A 22,677-nucleotide genomic window follows, 5' to 3' on the forward strand; every position below is an offset into this window, starting at 1 on the left:
ATATATTCGTTAATACTAGAAAACCTGCAGGTGAAAGAGTTATGACAGACATTTGTTAAATTTTATTTTTTAAAAATGAGTAATTGGAATAATATTTAAAAAGAAATAAAGAATATATCAAAGCTAAGAATAAAATAAAGACCCAAGTTGAAAATAACAGATTACAACAACTCGGATTAACGGAAAATCTACAACCTCTATTTCAACCCATATAAAATCTCAAGAGGATATTAAAAAGAAATTAGAACCTTAACAAATTCAACAACCACCGCTTCCTTCTCCTTATCAAATAGAATATCTCATTGAATATGATGGTATTATAATTAGGACATTAGATGATATAAATCATTATTTTTCAAACGCTGACCCAGATTTACCAAAGAGCATTTCACCAATTGTTGATCATGATGGGTTATTGTTTAATGAATATAGAATAAAATTTGAAAATTTTTACCCTTTATTCAAAATCGATAAAAAAGACTTTACATTTACATTTATAACAACAGAAGGATTAATTTATTTTTAATGAATGGGGGGGGGGGGGGGGGGGGGTCCTGGTATTGCCGATTATAAGGATTTAGTAGCATACTCAAAATTTCTAGATGCAATAAGAAAGTCGGGACCCGAAACAAATAGATCGAAAGAAGTTAAAATATATATAAAACTAATTGAACATAAAGATAAATTCGAAGTTGACGAAGTGGGTGATTATACTGAAGACAATCCACCAATCATACAAGAAATAGACGATTTCGAAGATATGGTGGCATCTGGACAAGGTATGACGTTTTTATCCGATAACAACGAGGAACTACTTAATAGATTACGAGTAATATTAGCGGCCATGAAGGAAGGACATCGATCGTACAGACAATATAATGAAGTAAATTGTATATCAAAAAGACTCCTAGAAAAAGGTATCATAGATAAAAATGATTATAAAAGCGTGATTAAAATGTCAAATAAAGAACAACTATTTGTCATACCTCAAATAAATCAGACATTAAATTATCTCTAGATTATGAGTACGAACTCGATCGCAATCAAGAATATGAATTGGGATTAAAGTATTTCTCTGTTTAAAATTCCATTAGAAATATCAACGAAAAAAATAACCAAATAAAGATATCAACAGATAATGGAGCTACATTCAAAACCATACGTTTACTACCAGGAAGCTACGAATACATAGCCATTAACGAATACCTATCTGAATATGGAGGAAGTGTCAATGGTAAAAACAATATTGAATTCGAAGGTAATTTGAATCTGAACAAAATAAAATTGATATTAAGAAATAATAGTCAAGTTGATTTCAACATAAAAATTCATTGAATACTTTACTAGTATTTGATAAACGAGAAAGCACCCAATCCACTTTAGCACCACACAAAGCTAATATCGAGAATGATATCGATGTGATAAATATACATTGCAATTTAATAAACGGTGGATTTTTCAATAAATACAAACGTCAGATTATTTACAGTCTTCCAACATTCAACGTACCGATAGGATATAGAATTATAGAGAAACCATTTCAAACGACGTATTTACCACTTAATTCCTTTATGATTAAAGATATAAATCTGGAAATCAAAGATGGTAAAAATAAGTTTATGGATTTTGGTAACGAGGAAATTGTTATTCAACTTCATTTAAAACAAAAAATTAACACTCTTCTTGAATAGTAAGGTAATCGGAATCATCAAATTCGTAGTTTTCATCCAAGCACATCTCCTCTTTATCACTGTAAGGATACATGATTCCTTCATCGTCGAATAACTATTCCATCAGTAAAACACTTCCCCCATGTTTTATCAAATTCATTCGTTACGTCATGTCCACTAGCTAATTGAATATAATCCTCTACCTTAATCTTATAGTTAGAGTAACCCTTAAACATTTTCTTTTCTTTTAGAATACCGTCGGAAGTTAGAATGATATTGTATTTAACTTTTGGCGCTAAATATAAACCAAATATGATTCCACCATCACCATAATCATTCTTTCCTTTGCAATATTCATTTTCGGACACCAACCCGGCTTCATTTAATTTATCACAATTGCTAGACGAAATGTATAAACTATCGGTATCCGTATAGTATATTTCTGGTTTATAAAAACCATCTATTACGTGAATAAAATTGTTCATTATTTTTTTATTGTGAGATAATATAAATGTACCTAAATGAGTGGGTGTTAATCTCGTAAAATCCTTTGGAGGAACAAACTCTTTTTCTTCGTCATTAATCTCCACAATGTATTGAGTCTCATTTAGTTTTAATTAAGGCGGAAGGTTTCTTCATTCCATAAATGTAATGAGGTATTTCTATCCCTCTGAACAGATTTACCATATAAGGAATTACCTAACAACTTCATGCAGTTACTGGCAACCAAATCTCCTTCCTTTTTATATTTATTCCTTAATTCCTTCAAAATTAAAATATAATCTCTTCAGGGTGGAGTTTTAAAATTTTCTTCGTATACTATACCATCTAATATTTTAATAATTCGTCCACTGGCTTTCACTATTTCTTGAATATCGACCGATGTTAAAACATCTGAACAGAAACCATTTCTGAATCTGATTTTAGTGCCAGTTTCCTTTTTACCTCCTTTGTTCATAAAAGTGATTTTATCTTTAGCTGGTATGGGTTTAAAGAACATTTTTTTGGGATATTCAAACCAAACTTTTAAAATAGCAGTTCTAGGTCTGAATTTCTGTTCATTAAAGAGCTTAACAAATTCTTTATTTTCTTCTGGTAGAAACGCTCTTGCACTTTCAGCTTTAGGATATTCACCTTCTGTCATAGCAGAGGCGTACAAACCGTTAGCGTCAAATGCCATCAGTTTAGTACATTTTATTTTTTTAAGTCTCGAATGAACTTCCGTTTTATTTTTCGTGCTAGCGCTGTATTCTTTAAATAAATCTATTATGTTATTACTCTCGAGTTCTAAATACTCCTTTAAAATAGCACAAATTTCATCCATTTTATTCATTTCAAATGATTTTCTGTTAGCAGAAACTCTTCCTCCTTTAATTCTTTGTCTGATAAAATATCTTATAAAAGGATGAGTATGTGAGTAAACTTTTTCTACGTTTTCTTTTTCGGTGTGTTTCGGAACCATTCTAGTACCATTCTTCTTCAACCATTTCTTTATCGTAATGATATAAATAATACCAACCCTTTAAAGATAAAGAAGGAGCCGTTAGATTATTTGAAACATTTTGGAAGACAGTTTCTTTCATTGCTTGATTGTATTTTATCAAACAAGCTCCGAGACATAACGTATCTCTTTTAGCGTAAGGTTCCCATTCATGTCTTAAAGATTCCCAATTATCTTTGGTGTATTTTGCGATATTGATATCGGCAATCTTTGTGCAAATTCATCGGTAGATTAGACGAATTTCCCCATGAATTAGATTTTTCATGTTGATAGGAACAAGTGAGCCATATATTTTGTAAATATTTATTTTTATCACATATTTTTATCTCTCCTTTCTCTCTTTTCCATTTTTTCTGCAATTTTTCTTCTGTATATGGATTAGATAAAGGAAGAGATAGAATTTTATAATCTGTTACTAGTGGACATTGTGTTAGTTTATTAATGCTTTGAAGTGCAATCCAGTTGTCAAAACCACTCCCGTTATGGGAAATTAAAGTTAATCTTTTTTCATCTACTGTACCTAAACGACGCATCATCTGATCAAAACAATCTGTTCCTAAATCTTTAAATCTGGGAATACTCTTTTAATTAGTTCTAGTTTTTTCCTTAGTTTTTCCAAATTGACTAAAGTACAACAATAAGGAATAGCTTTATTTTCGCTATAGGTTTCACAATCCCATGCGTATAAAGTATGATCATGTGGTTGTGAAATCACGTTTAGTTTTAACTGAGCAAAGCATGTTAGTGCATCATCATCTCCATACATTTTCATCGTAATTATCTTCTATTTCTTAAATGCCTGAGGTTTTTTTTTCTTCTTATCGAACAGAAATGTTCTTTGTGTAAATAAAATACCCAATCTAATTCTTCGGATACTTTCTTTGGTTGAAAATGTCTATGTTTGGGCATATAAATTTGAAAATAAGTATTAAATTTCTTATTGAATTCAGAGATTCTAGCAGATGACATAACTCCTTTTCTGTTTGATTTTTGAAAACTATTAACGAAACCTTGAAATTCTTTTGTTAAGTCTTTATTCATGAAGTGATTTACACACTTTATAAAATTTTCGCCTTTGTATTCATTTATCTTTTTAAGTAAATTACAACCTCTGCCAGTTTTAGATCTTTTTACTATTCTAAAATTATTTTTGGGGAAAATAATCTCTCCTGTAAAATACCAATCAGATGCGTCAGATTTATCATGCATCTTTGAATAAATAACCTGGAAAGTTTGAGCATTGAATCCAAATAATCTCATGTCTTGTCTATATTTCCCCACTTCATATATTTGACCATTTATTTCAATTGGACCTTTAATTTTAAAATCCTTAAATAGAATAGTTATTCTCTTGATTAATTCTGAAAAAAGCATATTTGTGGTTGATATTTTAATTTCATTTTCCTCTTCTTTAAGAATTTCGGCTGTCCTATCAACTAGATATTTAAATTTTTCTTCATCTTCTTCGTCAAATTTACGCGAAATTATGTATTGCCTTGAATATCCTTGAAAAAAGTGTTTTAGATAGAGGTTTGTTTAAATTTCCAATTTTATCCATTCTTTTTTTTTTATGTATCTATAGGAATTTTTAACTTTTATTGATGATATTTCTACATCAAATTTATCTAAAATTTCATTGAATTTTTCTAATTCTTCAACTGTTATGTTCTTGTCTTCTCTCGATCTTTCGAAAAAAATGAATAATTTATTAAGATATGTATTTAAAATTTCTGTTTTCTTTTTATAATGAGCTTTCTGTTTTGATGTAAAACCTAAAGTAATCAAACCACAAGATGAAGTTTGAACGGCAGTGAACGCGGCTAATACAGTTGGGACAATTATTGGAAGCATTAATCCACCGGTTACGGCTGTTGCCACCGTTATTCCTACTGTTAAAACTGTACTTCATGTTTTGAAAACAGAATCAATTCTACTCCATGATTTTTTGCATTTGTTGAATTGTTTTAGTTTTTCTTTTAGTTCGTTTTGTTTTTCTATCATATATTGTTGTCTACTTTCGAGTTCCATTTTTTAGGTAATTAAATTAAATGAATTTCAGATAAAGCAAAAGATGGAAAGCGTTTAACATCTACAATAGTTCCATCATGGACTATTTTTTCATTATCTGTTATAATAAAAACTTCTACACTTACTAAAGATATTTGTTCTTTTGAATCATTAATCTTATTTAGATGAACTGAAAATTTTAGTTTTTCGATATTGATTCTTATTTTACATCTACAGGTATATATACCTACAACTTTTTCAATAATTGATGAAAATATTATAAATTCTTTATCTTGTTGACTTTTATGAATATCGACTGAGGTAAATAAATCATTATTAACAAAATATAGTTTTACGTATTCAAAGTCTGTCGTTCGTAAAAACTCATAAGTGTTTGTTTCTTTTTGTGGTTCTGGATTTCTAATAATATTCATTGATGGTCGAGTTTCCGTTTCCAATATCATATCAAAATCTCTCAATATAAATTGATCTTCTTCTTTAACTGGTATGAATAACATTCTAAACCTATCTATATATTTTCCACTCGTTTTAATTTCATATAAGTGATTAACCTTGGTGTTTTCGTCGTTAATTTCTAATTCTTTAGTTTCTACATTTTTTGTGCCATTGATAATCTGAAGAACTTTACGAGCGTTAAATTTTTTATTTAATGAAAAATGTGATTGTTGTTTGAAGAATAATGAATCAACTTTTACCTGTATAGGAAATGTTATTGCAATTGTAAGTTTTCCTCGAAAAATAAAAGGTATTGAATAAAAACCAACATCTGAATCAAAAATATATTGTGGTTGATCACCTGAAAGAGAATATACTCTAATATTTGCTGTAAATCCATATTTTTTAAATTCATAGTCTTTTGATCTATCAATATTATCAGTAATAGAAGTATTGTAATCTCTCAAATTTCCAAATGGAAGATTGAAATAATATGATTCTTTCTTGAGAAACTTTTTTTCTAATGCGACTATATTTTTATCCTGTTTCAAAACTAGGTTATTAATAGTGTTTATCTGTTGTTGAATAACACTATCATCAATGTTCTGTATTTGTTGATGAATGTAGGTTTTGATTTCGCTATCATCTATGTTTTGTATTTGTTGTTGAATATACGTTTTGATTTCGCTATCATCTATGTTTTGTATTTGTTTTTTAATATTTGTTAGTTCTTTTTGTAATTCACTGTTAAGTTAAGTTTCTAGAGCATTTAATTCCTGTTGAAACGTATCTTCATTTTCATCTGGAATGTTATCTATGTCTAATTTTTGTTTTGCAATCTTATCCTCTAATTTAGATATTAATGAAATTAAATTTTGTAACTCAGTTTTATTCGCTACGTTGACCAATTCTTTTTGAATAAAACTTATTAATCTTTTTACCTCTTGTTGTAGTTTAGTATCATTAACAAAATTTTTATTATTTAGTTGAATTTTGAAGAATCTTTTCACATTACTTATTTTATCTTCTAAATGGTTTTTATTTACTTCAATTGAATTTATTTGTTCCCGTAAATATTTCTTGTGAACAGCGTCATTATCGTTTTCCGGAGATTTTAAATTAGTTATGGTAAAATTGTTCATATCTAAATCACCTTGAAGAGTGTCTCCGATTTGATCCACAAAGTAAGGTTTCGCTTTATTTATCCACGCTGTAGTGTTAGGTTTTTTAGTTTCTAAAGATAAAGAACCTAAGCCATTTTTATTACAATTTCTTCGAATTGTTTTCCTAAACTCAACTGATATAAAACCCAAAGTGAAAGCTGACCACAAAACTTTTGTCCCGGTAATTGAATTTGAAAGGAAGAACATTTGATTGGTTTATTAGTCAATTGGATTATCTCTTCAGTGGGTTCTAATCCATAAGAATCGAAGAAATATAAGTCAGAGTCTTTGTACAAAGCAAAATGATGAACTCCTTTTTGATCGGAAGTATGTATATTTGTTATCGCGTAAAATTTACCTTTCTTATATTTCAGATCATTTATTTCATCTCTCATACAATAATAAAACAGTGATATATTTAACTCATTCGCCCATCTCATAAGTTGAAAGTTTGTGGTTGTATCGGTTCCATATTTATCGAGAAATTCATTCATTTTTAAAAGTCGGTTTTTTTGAGGAGTATTGTTGAAATATATACGTAGTTTGTGTTTGAAAAAAATTGTATAACATTCTGATAAAACACATTCAATAATATTTTGAACATAAATTTGCTTTTAAATTTAAATTTAAGAAAGCGTAAATACTTGTCTACATCTCTTAATCTTCTATCAAATTCTTCATCTTCGAGAAATTCATTCATTTTTAAAAGTCGGTTTTTTGAAGTTCATTTTGATAAAACCTTCCTATGATTTGTTCTTTGTCTTGATCGATTAATTCTTATGTTGGAGGTGATGTGCTGTTTACTTTATCAACGATGAATATTTCTTTCGTCCAGTATCCAACGTAACCTTTTTCGAATTTGCTTTTATATTTGAAAATACGAACTCGATCTCCGACTTTAAATTTGGGTTTGATATTTAAATTCTTTATTTCATTTTCGTAGTTATGTTTTTGAGATTTCAATTCTGTGAACTTTTTGAATAATTTATTTTTTAGAGTTCTATTATATCTCTCTCAATAACTACATCTTTACCTTCATTATGCGTACTGTAAATTTCAAATCCCAGAGATTTCATATTTTTTTTTATAAAATTCACTTCCTTTATCTACCCACAGTTTTTCTGGATGTCGGTTGGATTGTTTTATAATCGTTTCAAATGCGTGTTTGACTGATAATCCTGTTTTGTTTTTCAAAGGAATAACCCAAGCATATCTCGTATACAAATCTATAACTGTTAAGCAATATTTAAATCCTCTTTCGACTGGCATATGAATTAAATCGGCTGACCATATTTCATCTTTTTCAAACACTTTTACTTTTAAAAAGTTTTTAGTTTTTCTAAATTCTTTATGAATTTCATCCGCTAATCCCATACCTAATTTCATCTTTGCTTTTAACAGTTTTATGATTAGAGCCGTTTGCATTCTCTCTTTGAAAGTTGGATTTGGAATATTTTCAAGTTCGATTATCATTTGTCTGTCTGCTTTGTGTCTGAAGTTTATGTCTTTATTTCTGTATAGTATGTCGTGTTTAAGCGCAGCAGCGTCAACTCTATTGACTGGCTCTTCCCCCTAGTACCGGGACCGGTGTAATTATGACCGGGGAGATGTTTTTCTCCGGGATATTTCGCCCATGGAAATCCAGGAAGAGAACCCAATGATTTTTGAATATCTCCTGAACCGAAATAAGTTTTTGGAGCGTGAGCGACTATCATTTTTATCCTATAACTTTAAAACCTTTTCCTTTCCTTTCTTCTAATCTCCTGTTTCGAAGTTCTCTTATTAGCTGTAATTCTTTCAACTCGTTAGATTGTTTCACTGCGTCGCTTATACTCTTTCCCGCTTGCGCGATTGAGCCGACGGCTTTCGCTCCGGTTGAAATGAGTGATTTGTTGTTTGAAACTAAGCTAGCTACTTTTGGAATTATTTTTGAACCTAGAGAAAATATTGATGAAAAGATACCGTCGCCCGAACAATCTTCGAATTTGTGTTGTTCGTGTTTTAGAATTAAACTCATCCTATTTTTAAATGAGTTAATTTAGCGAAGTAATTGTGGTCTGTTTTTTTTTTCCAAAACAAGAGTTATCTCCCTTTTTCTAGAAGTTTCTAGACTAAAAATAACATTATTTAAAACGAGGCTATTAAAAACCGGATGTTAAGCGAAACAAGGATGTTATTTTGTATAAGGGTATTTTTAATATGCTTTTTTTTGATGGAATGTAGGAAATTGATTGAAGGTGTTTTTTTGGTCTTTTTTTAATGTAAGAATTTATGAAATGTAGGATGTTTTATGAAATGTAGGTAATTTAGGTCTTTTTTTGGAAGCTTATACATTGGTCGCATTTTCCCCATGAAATGAAATGGAATGGGAAATCCCTATGCGACCAATGTGTAAGCGCATATACTACTAAGCTTAATCAACTGATAAAGCATGATTTGTCCTCTAAATTGATTAATTATGTGGATTTTTGTAGGCCACTATAAATATAATATTTGATAGAGTGGGTAAAGTTGATCCTGTAACTAGAGGTATTGAAATAGCTGTGAATTATTTCTCTATACAATTTGATGTAAGTATTTATACAATTTGTTGTAAGTTTATATTTAAACAATTTGATGTAAGTATATATACAATTTTATGTAAGTACTTACACAGTTAAATGTAAGTCTTTAATTAAACAATTTGATGTAAGTATTTATACATTTTGATGTACTTACACAGTTTAAGTATATATACAATTCGATGTTTACAAGTATTTATACAATTTGATTTAAGTACTTACACACTCATGCATGCGTGCCTGATCATTATGAAGTAGAACAAAATTACATATCAGATATAGACTCAGATTTCCTATTAAGAGATTTGGTTGTTTGTTTAGACATTAAACATTCCTTATAATTTTATTCCTGTTTGTCTTATCCCAAGGAATATTCATCCTTAGGAATTTTCATCCTTACGAATTTTCCTCCTTAAAATTATTATTTCTTATCAAACACTTTAACACTGGAATATAAATCCCAGGTATATTATTCCTCAGAATCTTCCTAACATATCCGATGTTTATAAAAGCCATTCCATGGGAATATTTTTGTCACTCTTAGTTTCACTGAAGGCCACGTCCGCTGAAACATTTGGGAATAAAACATTTTACTTTCTATGGTTCTGTTGTATCGGTTTGGGGGACTCTTTCCAGAGTATTGATTTGTAGCAGTATGTTCCCCAATGCATCCTGGTGATTCTGATAACAACCCTCCAGTCAGCCATTAATCCAGCTGCCATCTACCTGTACCAGGAGTTCGTTGTTCAACGTCTATAAACTCTAATTTTAGGTGAAGTTTTGGTCTCAACAAATATCATTTTTATTAGTGGGTATAATCATCATTACCTCAATAAGAGGTTTACTTATCACTTTAACAAAGGTAAGTCAACTAAGTTCAAACCAAAAAATACCTTTCCTTATGCTGCAGACAATTTTCAGACAAACGTCTGTGGTTCCTGCAATTCTACTAAAACTAAGTGTTTGATGAAGTCACTAATCAAAAAATATGCTTTATCACATAAGGCCCTTCTCGATTAGGGACACCATCAAACAAGTCGTCATTTTAACATTCAAACGCAGATAATTTCGATGGAGAGCTGTTGACACTATTACTGATTGACCCAGCTAAAAAAATTCCAGTTTCTGAGACTAAAGTATGATCGGTCCATGAAAATGGTGCATCTGTCCCTTTAAGAAACGATATTATTTTTTATTGTAGTTTTTCTATGCAATAGCCAGTAGTAAATCATCTAATGTTATAGTCTTATGTTTAGCTCAAGTTATGGTAAGTAAAAAATTGAGATATTCCCTTTAAAAATAAAAATAAGGAACATAGCTGTATTCATGGTTTCATTAATAAACCAATTGATGTCTATATATCACCAGTCTGAATATGAAAACTATTACTTACAAACCTTAAAACTGGGTTACCAAGATAACGGTAAGAATAATAAAAACTAGACCTTAAAGATGGGTTCCCTTATTTTAATTTATCAAAATGCTAATACTTATATGAATAGAAAGTAGAGGTGTTCTAATGACTTGGAAAAATACCAGTTTGTCTCATATGTCCATGATTAATTTATAATGAGCTAAATTAGAAGACAATTACCAGTAGAATTCCAATGAGTGACCGATCAAGAAAGATCAAAAAGTGTTTTTTGGTTTATCCAGACTGTACATACACAAACATTTGTCATTGGTTAAAACTCTTAATTATATGCAATAAGAACATAATGATTTGATTAAGAATACATGATAATTCATTAGAAACACCAATAAATGAAAAGATTGCTTAATTTGACAATAAAAAATAAGGAAACCCATCTTTAAGGGTTTTGATTTTCAAAAGATTCAACGTTTATTCATTCATATATAGCATATTTTTCAACTTCCAATCCACTCATTTGTTTTAGAAATAAGAATATTTTCAAGATAGCTCTTTATTACATTTTGTAAAGCAGTTGTTCCCAACCTTTTTCAGCCTTCACACCCCCAAAACAATGGACATTCAAAACATTGTAAATTTTATCATTTTTATTCAAATTTATCATGATAATCATACATAATAATGGATATATAATCATACGGCTGAAATAAGATGCTCAGTTGGAAGGTCGTTTCTGTTTTCTTTGGAACCATATAATATCCCAGCTAAAAAATACTTCTCCTACAACAGTTCACCCTAAAGGGTGAAAACACCCCAGGTTGGGAACCGGGGCTGTAAAGGTAATTGCTTTAAGCTTTAAAAAATCACGAGTAATTTATTTGTGTATTCCAGGGAATGTATTTTGTATCTATGATATTATTAATGAGGATGAATATGCCACTGGAATACAGGTAAATTTTATGCCAATTATTCTAGTGAGGTTCAATAGCAGTCAGTTAGTGCGTTGACGTCATTCGTTTGGTTACGTCGAGCAAATGGAGTCCGTGGGTTCATCTTCACTCATAATTCCAGTCGACCAAGCTGTAAATGGGTATGGATAATAAATGACAAGAGGTTTGGCCAAGGACCAGCTGGTAGAAAGGATCCTTAACTGTGAACCTAAGTTGTTAACCTTGAAAAATGAAGTTCTCTCTTTCTTATAAACTTTTCAGAAGTGTGGGTTTAGGTGTAGTCTCTCTTATAGACCAATAAAAGAGTGGGGTTAGGGGAAACTGGGCCAACCTTCGTTTTAGTCTTGGCAATAAATCACAAATGTGCTCTTGAAACATTTTTTGTGCTATAGAGTATCCTCATTTGGATGAACACAAATATTATACACAAAGCTCTTGTATTTTATTGAAGAAATTTCCATGTGGCCATATACAAAAATACACAATTTCATTTAAATTTGCACAATATATAGACACAGCTTTATGGAACAACAATCACTGGTTAAAGTTTTATGCAACGTTTCGATGTGTTTCCCCCGTCGTCCTCGAAACATTGCATAAAACCTGAACCAGTGATTGTTGTTCCATAAAGCTGTGTCTATATATCATACTCACAATCGCTAAATGCCATTCAAAGACTTTAAATTTGCACAATTTTCTAATTTTCAGATCTATAATAACACAAGTATTAGGAGATTTACAGTTTAATTTTTATCATAGATGGTTTGATGTGATATTTCTAGTCAGTGCATTATCTAGTATCTGTTTTTTATACATAGCTCATAAACAATCTCCAGAAAAAAACTTATATTGATGTACTCATAACTTATGCTATTTTAAGTTTGATTAGGGATGGGCAATATACCGGTATCACCTTATATACCAGTAAAGGAATTTATATCGTTGGATTGAAAACTAGCGAAATATTGTCATATTGTGATATATGGTAGTTATCATGATATATCATCAAATTTTCCTCTAGATAAGATCATCTACACAATTTTAACAAGTAACTTAATATTTGAAACAGATGAATTGATTTTTTTAAAGATATTTATTGTGTTTTGTTACATTTAAAATTTTAAGAGAATTAAAAAAAAACCATTTTGTTTCAAAAACCTGTAAAAATCATACTTATTAAATATCGTGATAGATATACCCATATCGTGATATATCCATGCTTTATATTGTGATATCCACTTGATCCAATATCGCCCAGCCCTTTTTTTGTGGCGTATAGGTGTATTTAATGCATCTAGGTTATTGAAATGGAGGTGCATCAGCGCTTGTAAAGTGGCGTGCAAGGAATTTGAAAAGACAACTTATTTGAAAAAAGAAAAAAAAGTAAAATGGTGTAAAATAAGAAAGTGAACCAATGAGCCAATGTATTTTACAGGCATAAATAAATAAAATAATAATGATATTATTAAGTTTCTGATATATTATTACGCCCTCCCATATTCTGACCACAGATTCAATTTTATACATTTATTTTTTGTAAGCGTTTTTCTGTCTGTCTAATGCATTATGTAGGCATATGATATTTAGTGTTGCGCATAAGGAAGCGTAAATATAGAGAATGTTCTGGAAATGAGAATGTTCTGATGTTCTGACAATAAGAAGATTTTAGAATTAAGAATATTCTAGAGAATTCCACAAAGTTCATTGCAGAAGGTTCTTTCACATTCTACAACGTTCTATAGAATTTCTAGAATGTTCTATCGGTTTTCTAGAAAAGTTGAAGTTTTTCATACTTATTTCTTATATAAATTGAGGGATTCGCGACATTTAGAATTTCTCATTTTGTGACATTTGGACTATTGTACATGTTGCCTCTATCATCCAGTCCCTCAGAAATATAGTTTGTACCCCCACTTAATTTCTCAGAAATTTCAACCTTAAAACATTTTTGACTGTTTTGACCAATTCTATTTTTCAAAATTTTTCAGCGCTTCTGCATTTAAAATCTTAGATATAATGGGTTTTATAGAGCTATGTTCAGGAATATCAGACTTCTTCTATTTAGAGCAATTCTTCTATTTCTCTGGCCATTGGTATTTTTTTTAATTTCGAATTTAATCACAAAAACTTAAGGTTGGGGGATAAAAAGATTTCTATATATAGGAAATGACTTCCAAAGTATCTGAAAAATATTCAAATCTCCCACTTATTCCCTGAAGCAATAAATCAATGTTGTTATGATATTACTATAATAAATCATATATTTTTTGTCAAACGATAGAAAATTGCTCAAATTATTTGGAGAAATTAAATAAAAGCTGAAATATCTTAAGCAGGTCAAGCAAGTCAACAGCAATAGATAAATACACATTTCACTTTTATTCTCTAATCCTTAGCTAAGCTGCAGATGATCACTTCCTTGGTAAACTTCATTTTCTATCATCTCAACTGAAAAGAATAATTCAAAATCTTTTAAATAACACACACATAATATATATATAATAACTTAAAATTCTGACTGTTAAAATAGTGCTCAATACATCAACTCTAGAGTGATGTAGTAATACCACTGTTAAAATAGAGTTCAATACATCAATAATTGTAGAGCAATATAGAAATACCACTGCTAAAATAGTGCTCATTTATCAATTGTAGAGTAATATAGTAATACCACTGTTAAAATAGTGCTCAATACATCAATTGTAGAGTGATATAGTAATACCACTATTAAAATAGTGCTCAATACACCAATTGTAGAGCAATACAGTAATACCACTGTTAAAATAGTGCTCAATACATCAATTGTAGAGCAATATAGTAATACCACTGTTAAAATAGTGCTCAATACATCAATAATTGTAGAGTGATATAGTAATACCACTGTTAAAATAGTGCTCAATACATCAATAATTGTATAGCCATATAGTAATACCACTGTTAAAATAGTGCTCAATACATCAATAATTGTAGAGTGATATAGTAATACCACTGTTAAAATAGTGCTCAATACATCAATAATTGTAGAGTGATATAGTAATACCACTGTTAAAATAGTGCTCAATGCATCAATATTTGTAGAGTGATATAGTAATACCACTGTTAAAATAGTGCTCAATACATCAATAATTGTAGAGCGATATAGTAATATAAAAAGCATAGTGTGAAACTGAGTAACAACATGTTTTTTAGGTTATTTTTAAAAAAAAATTTATCGCTCTACAATTTATGTATTTAGCACTATATAACAATGGGAATTTGTTGTTATTATTATCATTCTTATGATATAAATGTTGAAAAAATATTGTGTATAGGCCTATTTCAATAAACCATTTTAAATATGAGATTTACAACAACAAAATGATTGGAATAATAAAAATGCTGAACTTCAAAGCTTACCTTTTGGCAGTGAGTTTTCTTGAACAAAATAATTATCACTGCCAAGATATAAATCATTTTCAATAATTTCCACTGAAAATTAAAATGAGGGCAAGCTAGAAATATATAGTATAACAAATTGAAATAACAGATAATACAACTAGAAATGACTTGTATAACAAACAGAAATAACCGATGATACAACTAGAAATGACTGGTATAACGAACAGAAATAACAGATGATACAACTAGAAATGACCGGTATAACAATCAGAATAACAGATGACACAACTAGAAATGACCGGTATAACAAATAGAAATAACAGATTATATAACTAGAAATGACTGGTATAACAAACAGAAATAACAGATTATATAACTAGAAATGACTGGTATAACAAACAGAAATGACAGATGATACAACTAGAAATGACTGGTATATCAAAACAGAAATGACAGATGATACAACTAGAAATGACTGATATAACAACCAGAAATGACAGATGATACAACTAGAAATGACTGATATAACAACTAGAAATGACAGATGATACAACTAGAAATGACTGATATAACAACCAGAAATGACAGATGATACAACTAGAAATGACTGATATAACAACTAGAAATGACAGATGACACAACTAGAAATGACTGGTATAACAATCAGAAATAACAGATGACACAACTAGAAATGACTGGTATAACAAACAGAAATAACAGATTATATAACTAGAAATGACTGGTATAACAAACAGAAATGACAGATGATACAACTAGAAATGACTGGTATATCAAAACAGAAATGACAGATGATACAAATAGAAATGACTGATATAACAAACAGAAATAACAGATGATACAACTAGAAATGACAGATGATACAACTAGAAATGACTGGTATAACAAACAGAAATGACAGATATACAACTAGAAATGACAGATTATACAACTAGAAATGACTGATATATCAAAACAGAAATAACAGATGATACAACTAGAAATGACTGATATGACAACCAGAAATGACATATGATACAACTAGAAATGACTGCTATAACAACCAGAAATGACAGATATACAACTAGAAATGACAGATGATTCAACTAGAAATGACTGATATATCAAAACAGAAATGACAGATGATACAACTAGAAATGACTGATATAACAACCAGAAATGACAGATGATACAACTAGAAATGACAGATGATACAACTAGAAATGATTGATATAACAACCAGAAATGACAGATGATACAACAAGATATGACATACAGTAAGAATGTATATTTATGGTGTATTTACGACACCAGGCCAGTCCATTGATGAGTAGAATATATTCTTTTTGGCCAAGTTTGAACTTTTTTTTTGTCTACGAGTAATGCAGATTTTCATCTTGTTTTAGTATTTTGTACATTGCTTAAAATGTTGTTATTACGAAATGTGTTACCTACTCATTGATATCTTGTTATCTTGAATGCTTTTCTTGGTAGACGCACTATCATTTCTGTAAGAAAACAAGCAGTTATCGAAAAGTCTAAAAAGACATACACTCAGAAAGCAGCGAATGTCATATTATTATTTATCAATTAACACTCATATAGCCTCAAATTTCATAAACAGTTATCAATTAACACCAATACAGCAACGAATTTCAAAACATTTATCAATTTACACATATACAGCTGCGAATTTTATAAAATTTATCAATTTACACTCATACAGTAGCGAATTTTATAACATTTATCAATTTACATTCATACAGCAGCGAATTTTATAACATTTATCAATTTACACAAATACAGCTGCGAATTTTATAAAATTTATCAATTTACACACATACAGCAGCGAATTTTATAACATTTATCAATTTACATTCATACAGCAGCGAATTTTATAACATTTATTTATTTACACTCATACAGCAGCGAATTTCATAACATTTATCAATTTACACAAATACAGCTGCGAATTTTATAAAATTTATCAATTTACACACATACAGCAGCGAATTTTATAACATTTATCAATTTACATTCATACAGCAGCGAATTTTATAACATTTATTTATTTACACTCATACAGCAGCGAATTTCATAACATTTATCAACTTACACTCATACAGCAGCGAATTTTATAACATTTATCAATTTACACTCATACAGCAGCGAATTTCATAACATTTATCAATTTACTCTCATACGAATTTCATTACATTTATCAATAAACGCATACATCAGCGAATCGCATAACATTTATCAATTTACACTCAAACAGCAGCGAATTTCATAACATTTATCAATTTACACTCAAACAGCAGCGAATTTCATAACATTTATCAATTTACACTCAAACATCAGCCAATCGCATAACATTTATCAATTTACACTCAAACAGCAGCGAATTCATAACATTTATCAATTTATCAATATACTTGCTGATGTATGGTTTGTATCCAGTTTTTGCTCCAAACACTGTGGCTTCAGAATTATTGAGTTTTTTTTTCATTATTTTCAAATTAAATTTGCAAACGTATATCTTTTGTCATCAAGTTATAGAAATATTATATTGCAATTAAAGGGACAGATTTGCCATCCGTTTAATCATTTGTCGAAATTTGTTTCATGCGTGTCCAGAATTATCTGCGTTTGAAAGTTAAAATGACGACTCATCTTTTCCTGAGACTATGCCATGCATAGAAAAGACACAAATAATAAAATATTTTCACTGTTGAAATAGTGCTCTATACATTTGTAAAGCGATATAGAAAATACATAGATAGAAATAGAAAGTGAAATTCCTAGTTTTAGTTTTTTATGCTATAGTTGTACAGTAAGCCTACTTCACCCACGGAAAATGGCGAACCTATCTCTTTTAAACGGCATGTTTATGAGGTATTTCACATTTATTTCCACAAATTTGCTTTCCTTCCATACAAATATGACGTTTATTATAGTAGATCTAGTGAAGGAATAAGAAGAATAGAAAATGACTTGATGTACCTGCTTTGATGGTGAGCTGAAAAAGAAAAGATGCATGCCAATGTTTTGAAATTGTTTGGAATGTATAATTATCTTTCGTGCCTAAAACCAATACGAATGAATACAGTATAATACAAAATTTGCCCCATACCGATGTATGTAAACAAAATTGGAATGGCGGTGTATGAAGTTACTTTGTAGTGTTTTTGAACATTCGATTGATTAGAATGTCTCGTTTCATCAAACATATATAAATATGAATAATATCAGTCACAGGCCTACCCATTTAGGATCCGGGGGTGCGGCATTTGCTCAATTGTACCCCCATTTCAAATATGATATTTATACGTCCTTGCCAATTGTTGCAAATTTCCAATATTTGCTGACGTCAATATCATAGAGAATTATTCTGTTTCGTATCATTTTCAAAGAAAAATGATTCCATAATTTTAACGGCAACTCGAACAGTTTTGTTCCCATTTCGAATCCAATAATACTGACAATGTTTTTGTTTGCTTCATATGTACGGTTGGAATTTTATTTCAACCTACAGTATCTCATTTCAGATACTAACCTTTTCTCTTTCGGATAACTACAATGATGACTATGCCAAGTATTGCTAGACATAGAACTCAGCCAATTATAACCCCTGTATAAATATAATAGTTATATGATGGTGATGGTGGAACTGGGGACTGGGTAACTTGTGTTGATGACAACGTTGGAGCTGTTGTAGACGTAGATTCTACTCTCCATGTTGATGATTCTGTACCAGTTGGTGTGTGACCGCCATTGGGTGATATAATGAATGGCTGACCTGAATAAGAAGATTGTTATACCATTATTACAGCTGTTGATAAACTGGGGCATAATGTAGAAATTTCCATCTAAAAAGCAAAAACCTAGGTCCGGTGTGCTGTACATGCTATAGATCCCTAAACAATAGCCTATGGCTTGGTTGTTTTAAACCTCCGATTTCGTCAAATGTAGTGAAAGGAACTGGTTTCTATAAATGTGAAATATCCGACGAATTCGAGAAATTAGAAGATTTTGACCTTTTAATAATCTCAAGAGAAAATCATCAAATTTTGATAAAAGGGAACAAAATTACTTACGATTTTTAACAGTTAGATATATAGCGGAACTGACGGCACCATCTTTATTGATGTCACCACATGACCAATTACCAGTATGGTGGTGACCCAATGTGATATTCAGATAGAATGTAGTATTGGATTCATTAGAACAGAAACAGTCAACTGATTTGTTACTAGATTCAGTTTTTTCACAAAATCTGGCTTTTCTCAAGTACAAAGAACACAACTTTACCCCATTAAAGAAAAAACGTATTGCTGCCGGCAAACTTTCAACGGAAGGCAGAATCATTTTACAGGTCCATAATAATCCATCGCCTTCGATATCTTTATCATTATTAGTACTCAACTCAAATTGAAGGCCTGAAAAATAATATATTAGTAAGTTGTAATTTTTAACCAATCGAAGTGTGTCCTGTAGAACCTGTTCCTTGATAAAAATTAGGCATTGTGGGACACCAAAACGTATCCGCTTTTTGCCGTCTGTTTGGAGAGAAAAAAACACATTCTTTCCAAGTAAAAATTGCAATGTAAGGTTTGATTATTATCTGGGCTTCAATACTTTACCGAAAATCTTGCTAAATTCTGAACCGTACATAATCATCGAAATATGTAATGTTTATGTTCGCAAACAAAGCATAATAACGAGTGATTTGTTTTGATAAAATTTGCTACCAATACAGCAGGGCCAATTTTGATTGGACAATATTTTATTATGAATACGTAATTTCTCTCACTTTGACTACGGCCCCGAGGAAGTATGACGAATGGGTGTGTGGTTTGGACACGATGCATTGTATACGGCCTGATAAGAAACGAGTTTTACAGGACTCCTTTTTGATTGGTTAAAAAAAAGCATTATCGGGATGGGCCCTCGACCGAGAACTATTTAGATATCAATGTAGACTAAAAACAAAACAAAATAAATACGATATTGTTATCTTATTTGAGCTTGATTGAGCTACGCCAAATGTAAGTGTGAAAAATATCTTGTGCTTCGGTAAACCGATAAATCTGACTCTACCCGTCCCTTGAACGTGATAACCGACGGGTGGGGTCCGCCTAGATCTTTGTAAGCAAAAATGAAAATTTAGATCTTATCATTTACAGTGTCAAACACAAAACCCGAATCTACAAAAATCTACACTTGCAATTCTCTTGAGTAAGTGCACCAGTCAGCTGCTCTTGCATTGTCGATCATATGATGAGTATTTCGATATTTTGATTATACGTAACGAAAAATAAGGCTTTCAGGGCTGCGTTATTCGAAATGGTTCAACAAAATACTAAGTATTCCTATCTGTAGGCCTACTTAAGAACAGTTTTTAAATATCTTTCTGTTTATACTTAGCTGAGGATGAAACCAGACATCATAGCTTTTCATAACATTTTTAAATTTAATTACATTAGAATAGAATTGAGTTCGTTGAAAATCATAAAAAGGCTGCAGTAAAGCGTCATTGGTAACAAAATTATTGGTCTGATACTGGATTGTAATCTGTCCCGTCTCAAAATTCAAAAGATTTGATTGGTTGATTATAAATACTAATAGACATATATTATCCTAAATTGTATTCATATGAATCAAACAACCAAACGTAGGAAAAATGGATAAATATTTGATCAAAAAAGACAAATTGCTTGATGGTTCCGACACTACTACGACTGACAATGGTATCAAAACCACAGCGGGCAAAGCAACGGATGCAGTACCAAGATGCTCTGAAAAGACAGGAGTACCAGGTGACATTGGAAAAGAAGACGTTCCAAAGCAACCGAGAATAAAATTTCCAGCGAAGTCTGGTCGCCATTTTAGTAACAGCTGGTATGATCGATTTCCATGGCTGGAGTATTAAGTGTCAAGGGGCGCCCCTATTTGATTTCCATGTCGGGTGTTTCACAATACATCTGCGGGTGCATAAAAATTCATCACTGAGGGCTACACAGATTAGAAGCATGCTGTAGGTGATACTGGAAAGGGCCTCGAGAAGCATAACAATTGAGGTGTCAAAACAATTTATCCAAGATAACGTTGCCAAGACAGAAAATCAGGACTCCAATCTTGTTCTTCAAAAACTATACGAGCAGAAATTGGCTTTCCCTAAATTATATGCACTGGCTGCAAGCGTTGCCACATTCGGTTCTAGTACCACTGTGTGTGAAAGCAGCTTTTCAACTCTTACTCGCGTTGACTCAACACAACGAAGATATATGACTCAGCTTCGCCAGCGCAATCTTGTTCTTCTTGCCTTCAACAGGAAGTGTACCCAGAAAATTAACTTGGACGTATTTGTTCAACGTTTTGCCATAAAACATACCCGACTACGTTTAAACTAAAACGGCAATACAAATGTAACGTAATATAACTTGTGTGTTTTAACAAAAATAATCTCGAATCTAATATACTCCATGAAAGTCCCCCCCCCCCCCCCCCTCGATTGCACGTTTGGTTAGGTTAATATTGGTTAATGACATTCTTGCCACGATGCTTTGGCCTTTAAAAATATTAAGATAAAACTTTCCATACCCGATAAAAATATGATTAAATCAACGAATACTATAACACAAATCTCTAAAATTATATCCAATTTTACCATTTTGATAAATTACAAGTGTTTTATGTATGAATTATTGAAATGGAAATATTTGTTTATGAAATCATTTCCGTCCTTATTCTTTAAAGATATACCACCTCAAAATGAGTCATGAGTCATAAGTTATCGGGTGTCATAACTATACAACAGAATTCCTCTATAATCCAATTTATTTGTGACCATATTGTCATATCCAATAATATTGTGACTGTGACAAAATGACTACAAATTTATCTTGTGACCATATTACTGTTATCAATTGTCTTTGCGAACAAATCTGTGACCTATTTACGTAGTGAATCTTTCTTCCGAGTGACCAATTCACTGACCGAATTTCCGTTGATGGTCTTTCCAATGTCGCTTCCACAGCCGAGAAAGACGGTTAGCCCGGCTTAGTCCCCCACCACCCTCCTCTCTCCCCACTTTAAAATTTGTATAACATCACGACGATCAAGTAGAATGTCTGAATCATTTTTCCTGTAATAAATCAGGATGGGGATGTTGTGAACTATACAGATAACAGAGAGAACGGAAATAACGCTGCTGTTATAACCTTATCATTATTCAACCTTTTTACATCCTTATTAAATCTCTGACGTGTGTGACTTCGGTTTTTCCGCTCGTCCAACATTGACTATCTTACTTGTATTACTTGCATTATGATAAATATTTACTCCCATCAGTTTTGCTGTATCTCAATCCAATGGACTTCCCTTGCTTGGCGGAATTTCAAAGTTTCATACTCCTGCCAGGTCAATTATTATGCGCTTAATGGAGTTAGAATGAGATCGTCCGATAAATGGTTGATATGATTAGCAACAGACTTGTCTTCTTTTTTCTTTCATTTGACATCTTATCTGTTTGGCGTTAAACGAATGCGTAAAATATTTTAAGTTTCTCCTACATATTGTTTGGCACATTTCTAACATGATATTAAGTAAATCAAATTCCA

General features: G+C 30.9%; 2 protein-coding genes across 2 annotated transcripts in view; one reads left to right on the plus strand and one right to left on the minus strand.

The window, feature by feature from the left end:
- LOTGIDRAFT_201453 (hypothetical protein) overlaps positions 1-13,139 on the plus strand; it is a 42,219-nt gene extending 29,080 nt beyond the window's left edge. The window contains exons 11-15 of the mRNA XM_009051994.1: positions 9,272-9,367; positions 10,131-10,220; positions 10,560-10,625; positions 11,622-11,680; positions 12,389-13,139. Of these exons, the coding sequence (XP_009050242.1) occupies positions 9,272-9,367; positions 10,131-10,220; positions 10,560-10,625; positions 11,622-11,680; positions 12,389-12,533 (456 nt within the window). The 3' untranslated portion in view covers positions 12,534-13,139. The remainder of the gene's footprint in view (positions 1-9,271; positions 9,368-10,130; positions 10,221-10,559; positions 10,626-11,621; positions 11,681-12,388) is intronic.
- A 5,530-nt stretch (positions 13,140-18,669) lies between these two features.
- On the minus strand, positions 18,670-19,580 carry LOTGIDRAFT_173969 (hypothetical protein; the record flags this gene model as incomplete). The annotated part of the gene is made up of 3 exons (XM_009051995.1): positions 18,670-18,854; positions 19,153-19,494; positions 19,556-19,580. 3 exons carry the CDS (start codon positions 19,578-19,580, stop codon positions 18,670-18,672), a joined length of 552 nt encoding a protein of 183 aa, XP_009050243.1.
- Positions 19,581-22,677: the final 3,097 nt, after the last annotated feature.

Source organism: Lottia gigantea (genome assembly GCF_000327385.1).
Source record: "Lottia gigantea unplaced genomic scaffold LOTGIsca_177, whole genome shotgun sequence".
NCBI classification, from domain to species: Eukaryota; Metazoa; Mollusca; class Gastropoda; family Lottiidae; genus Lottia; species Lottia gigantea.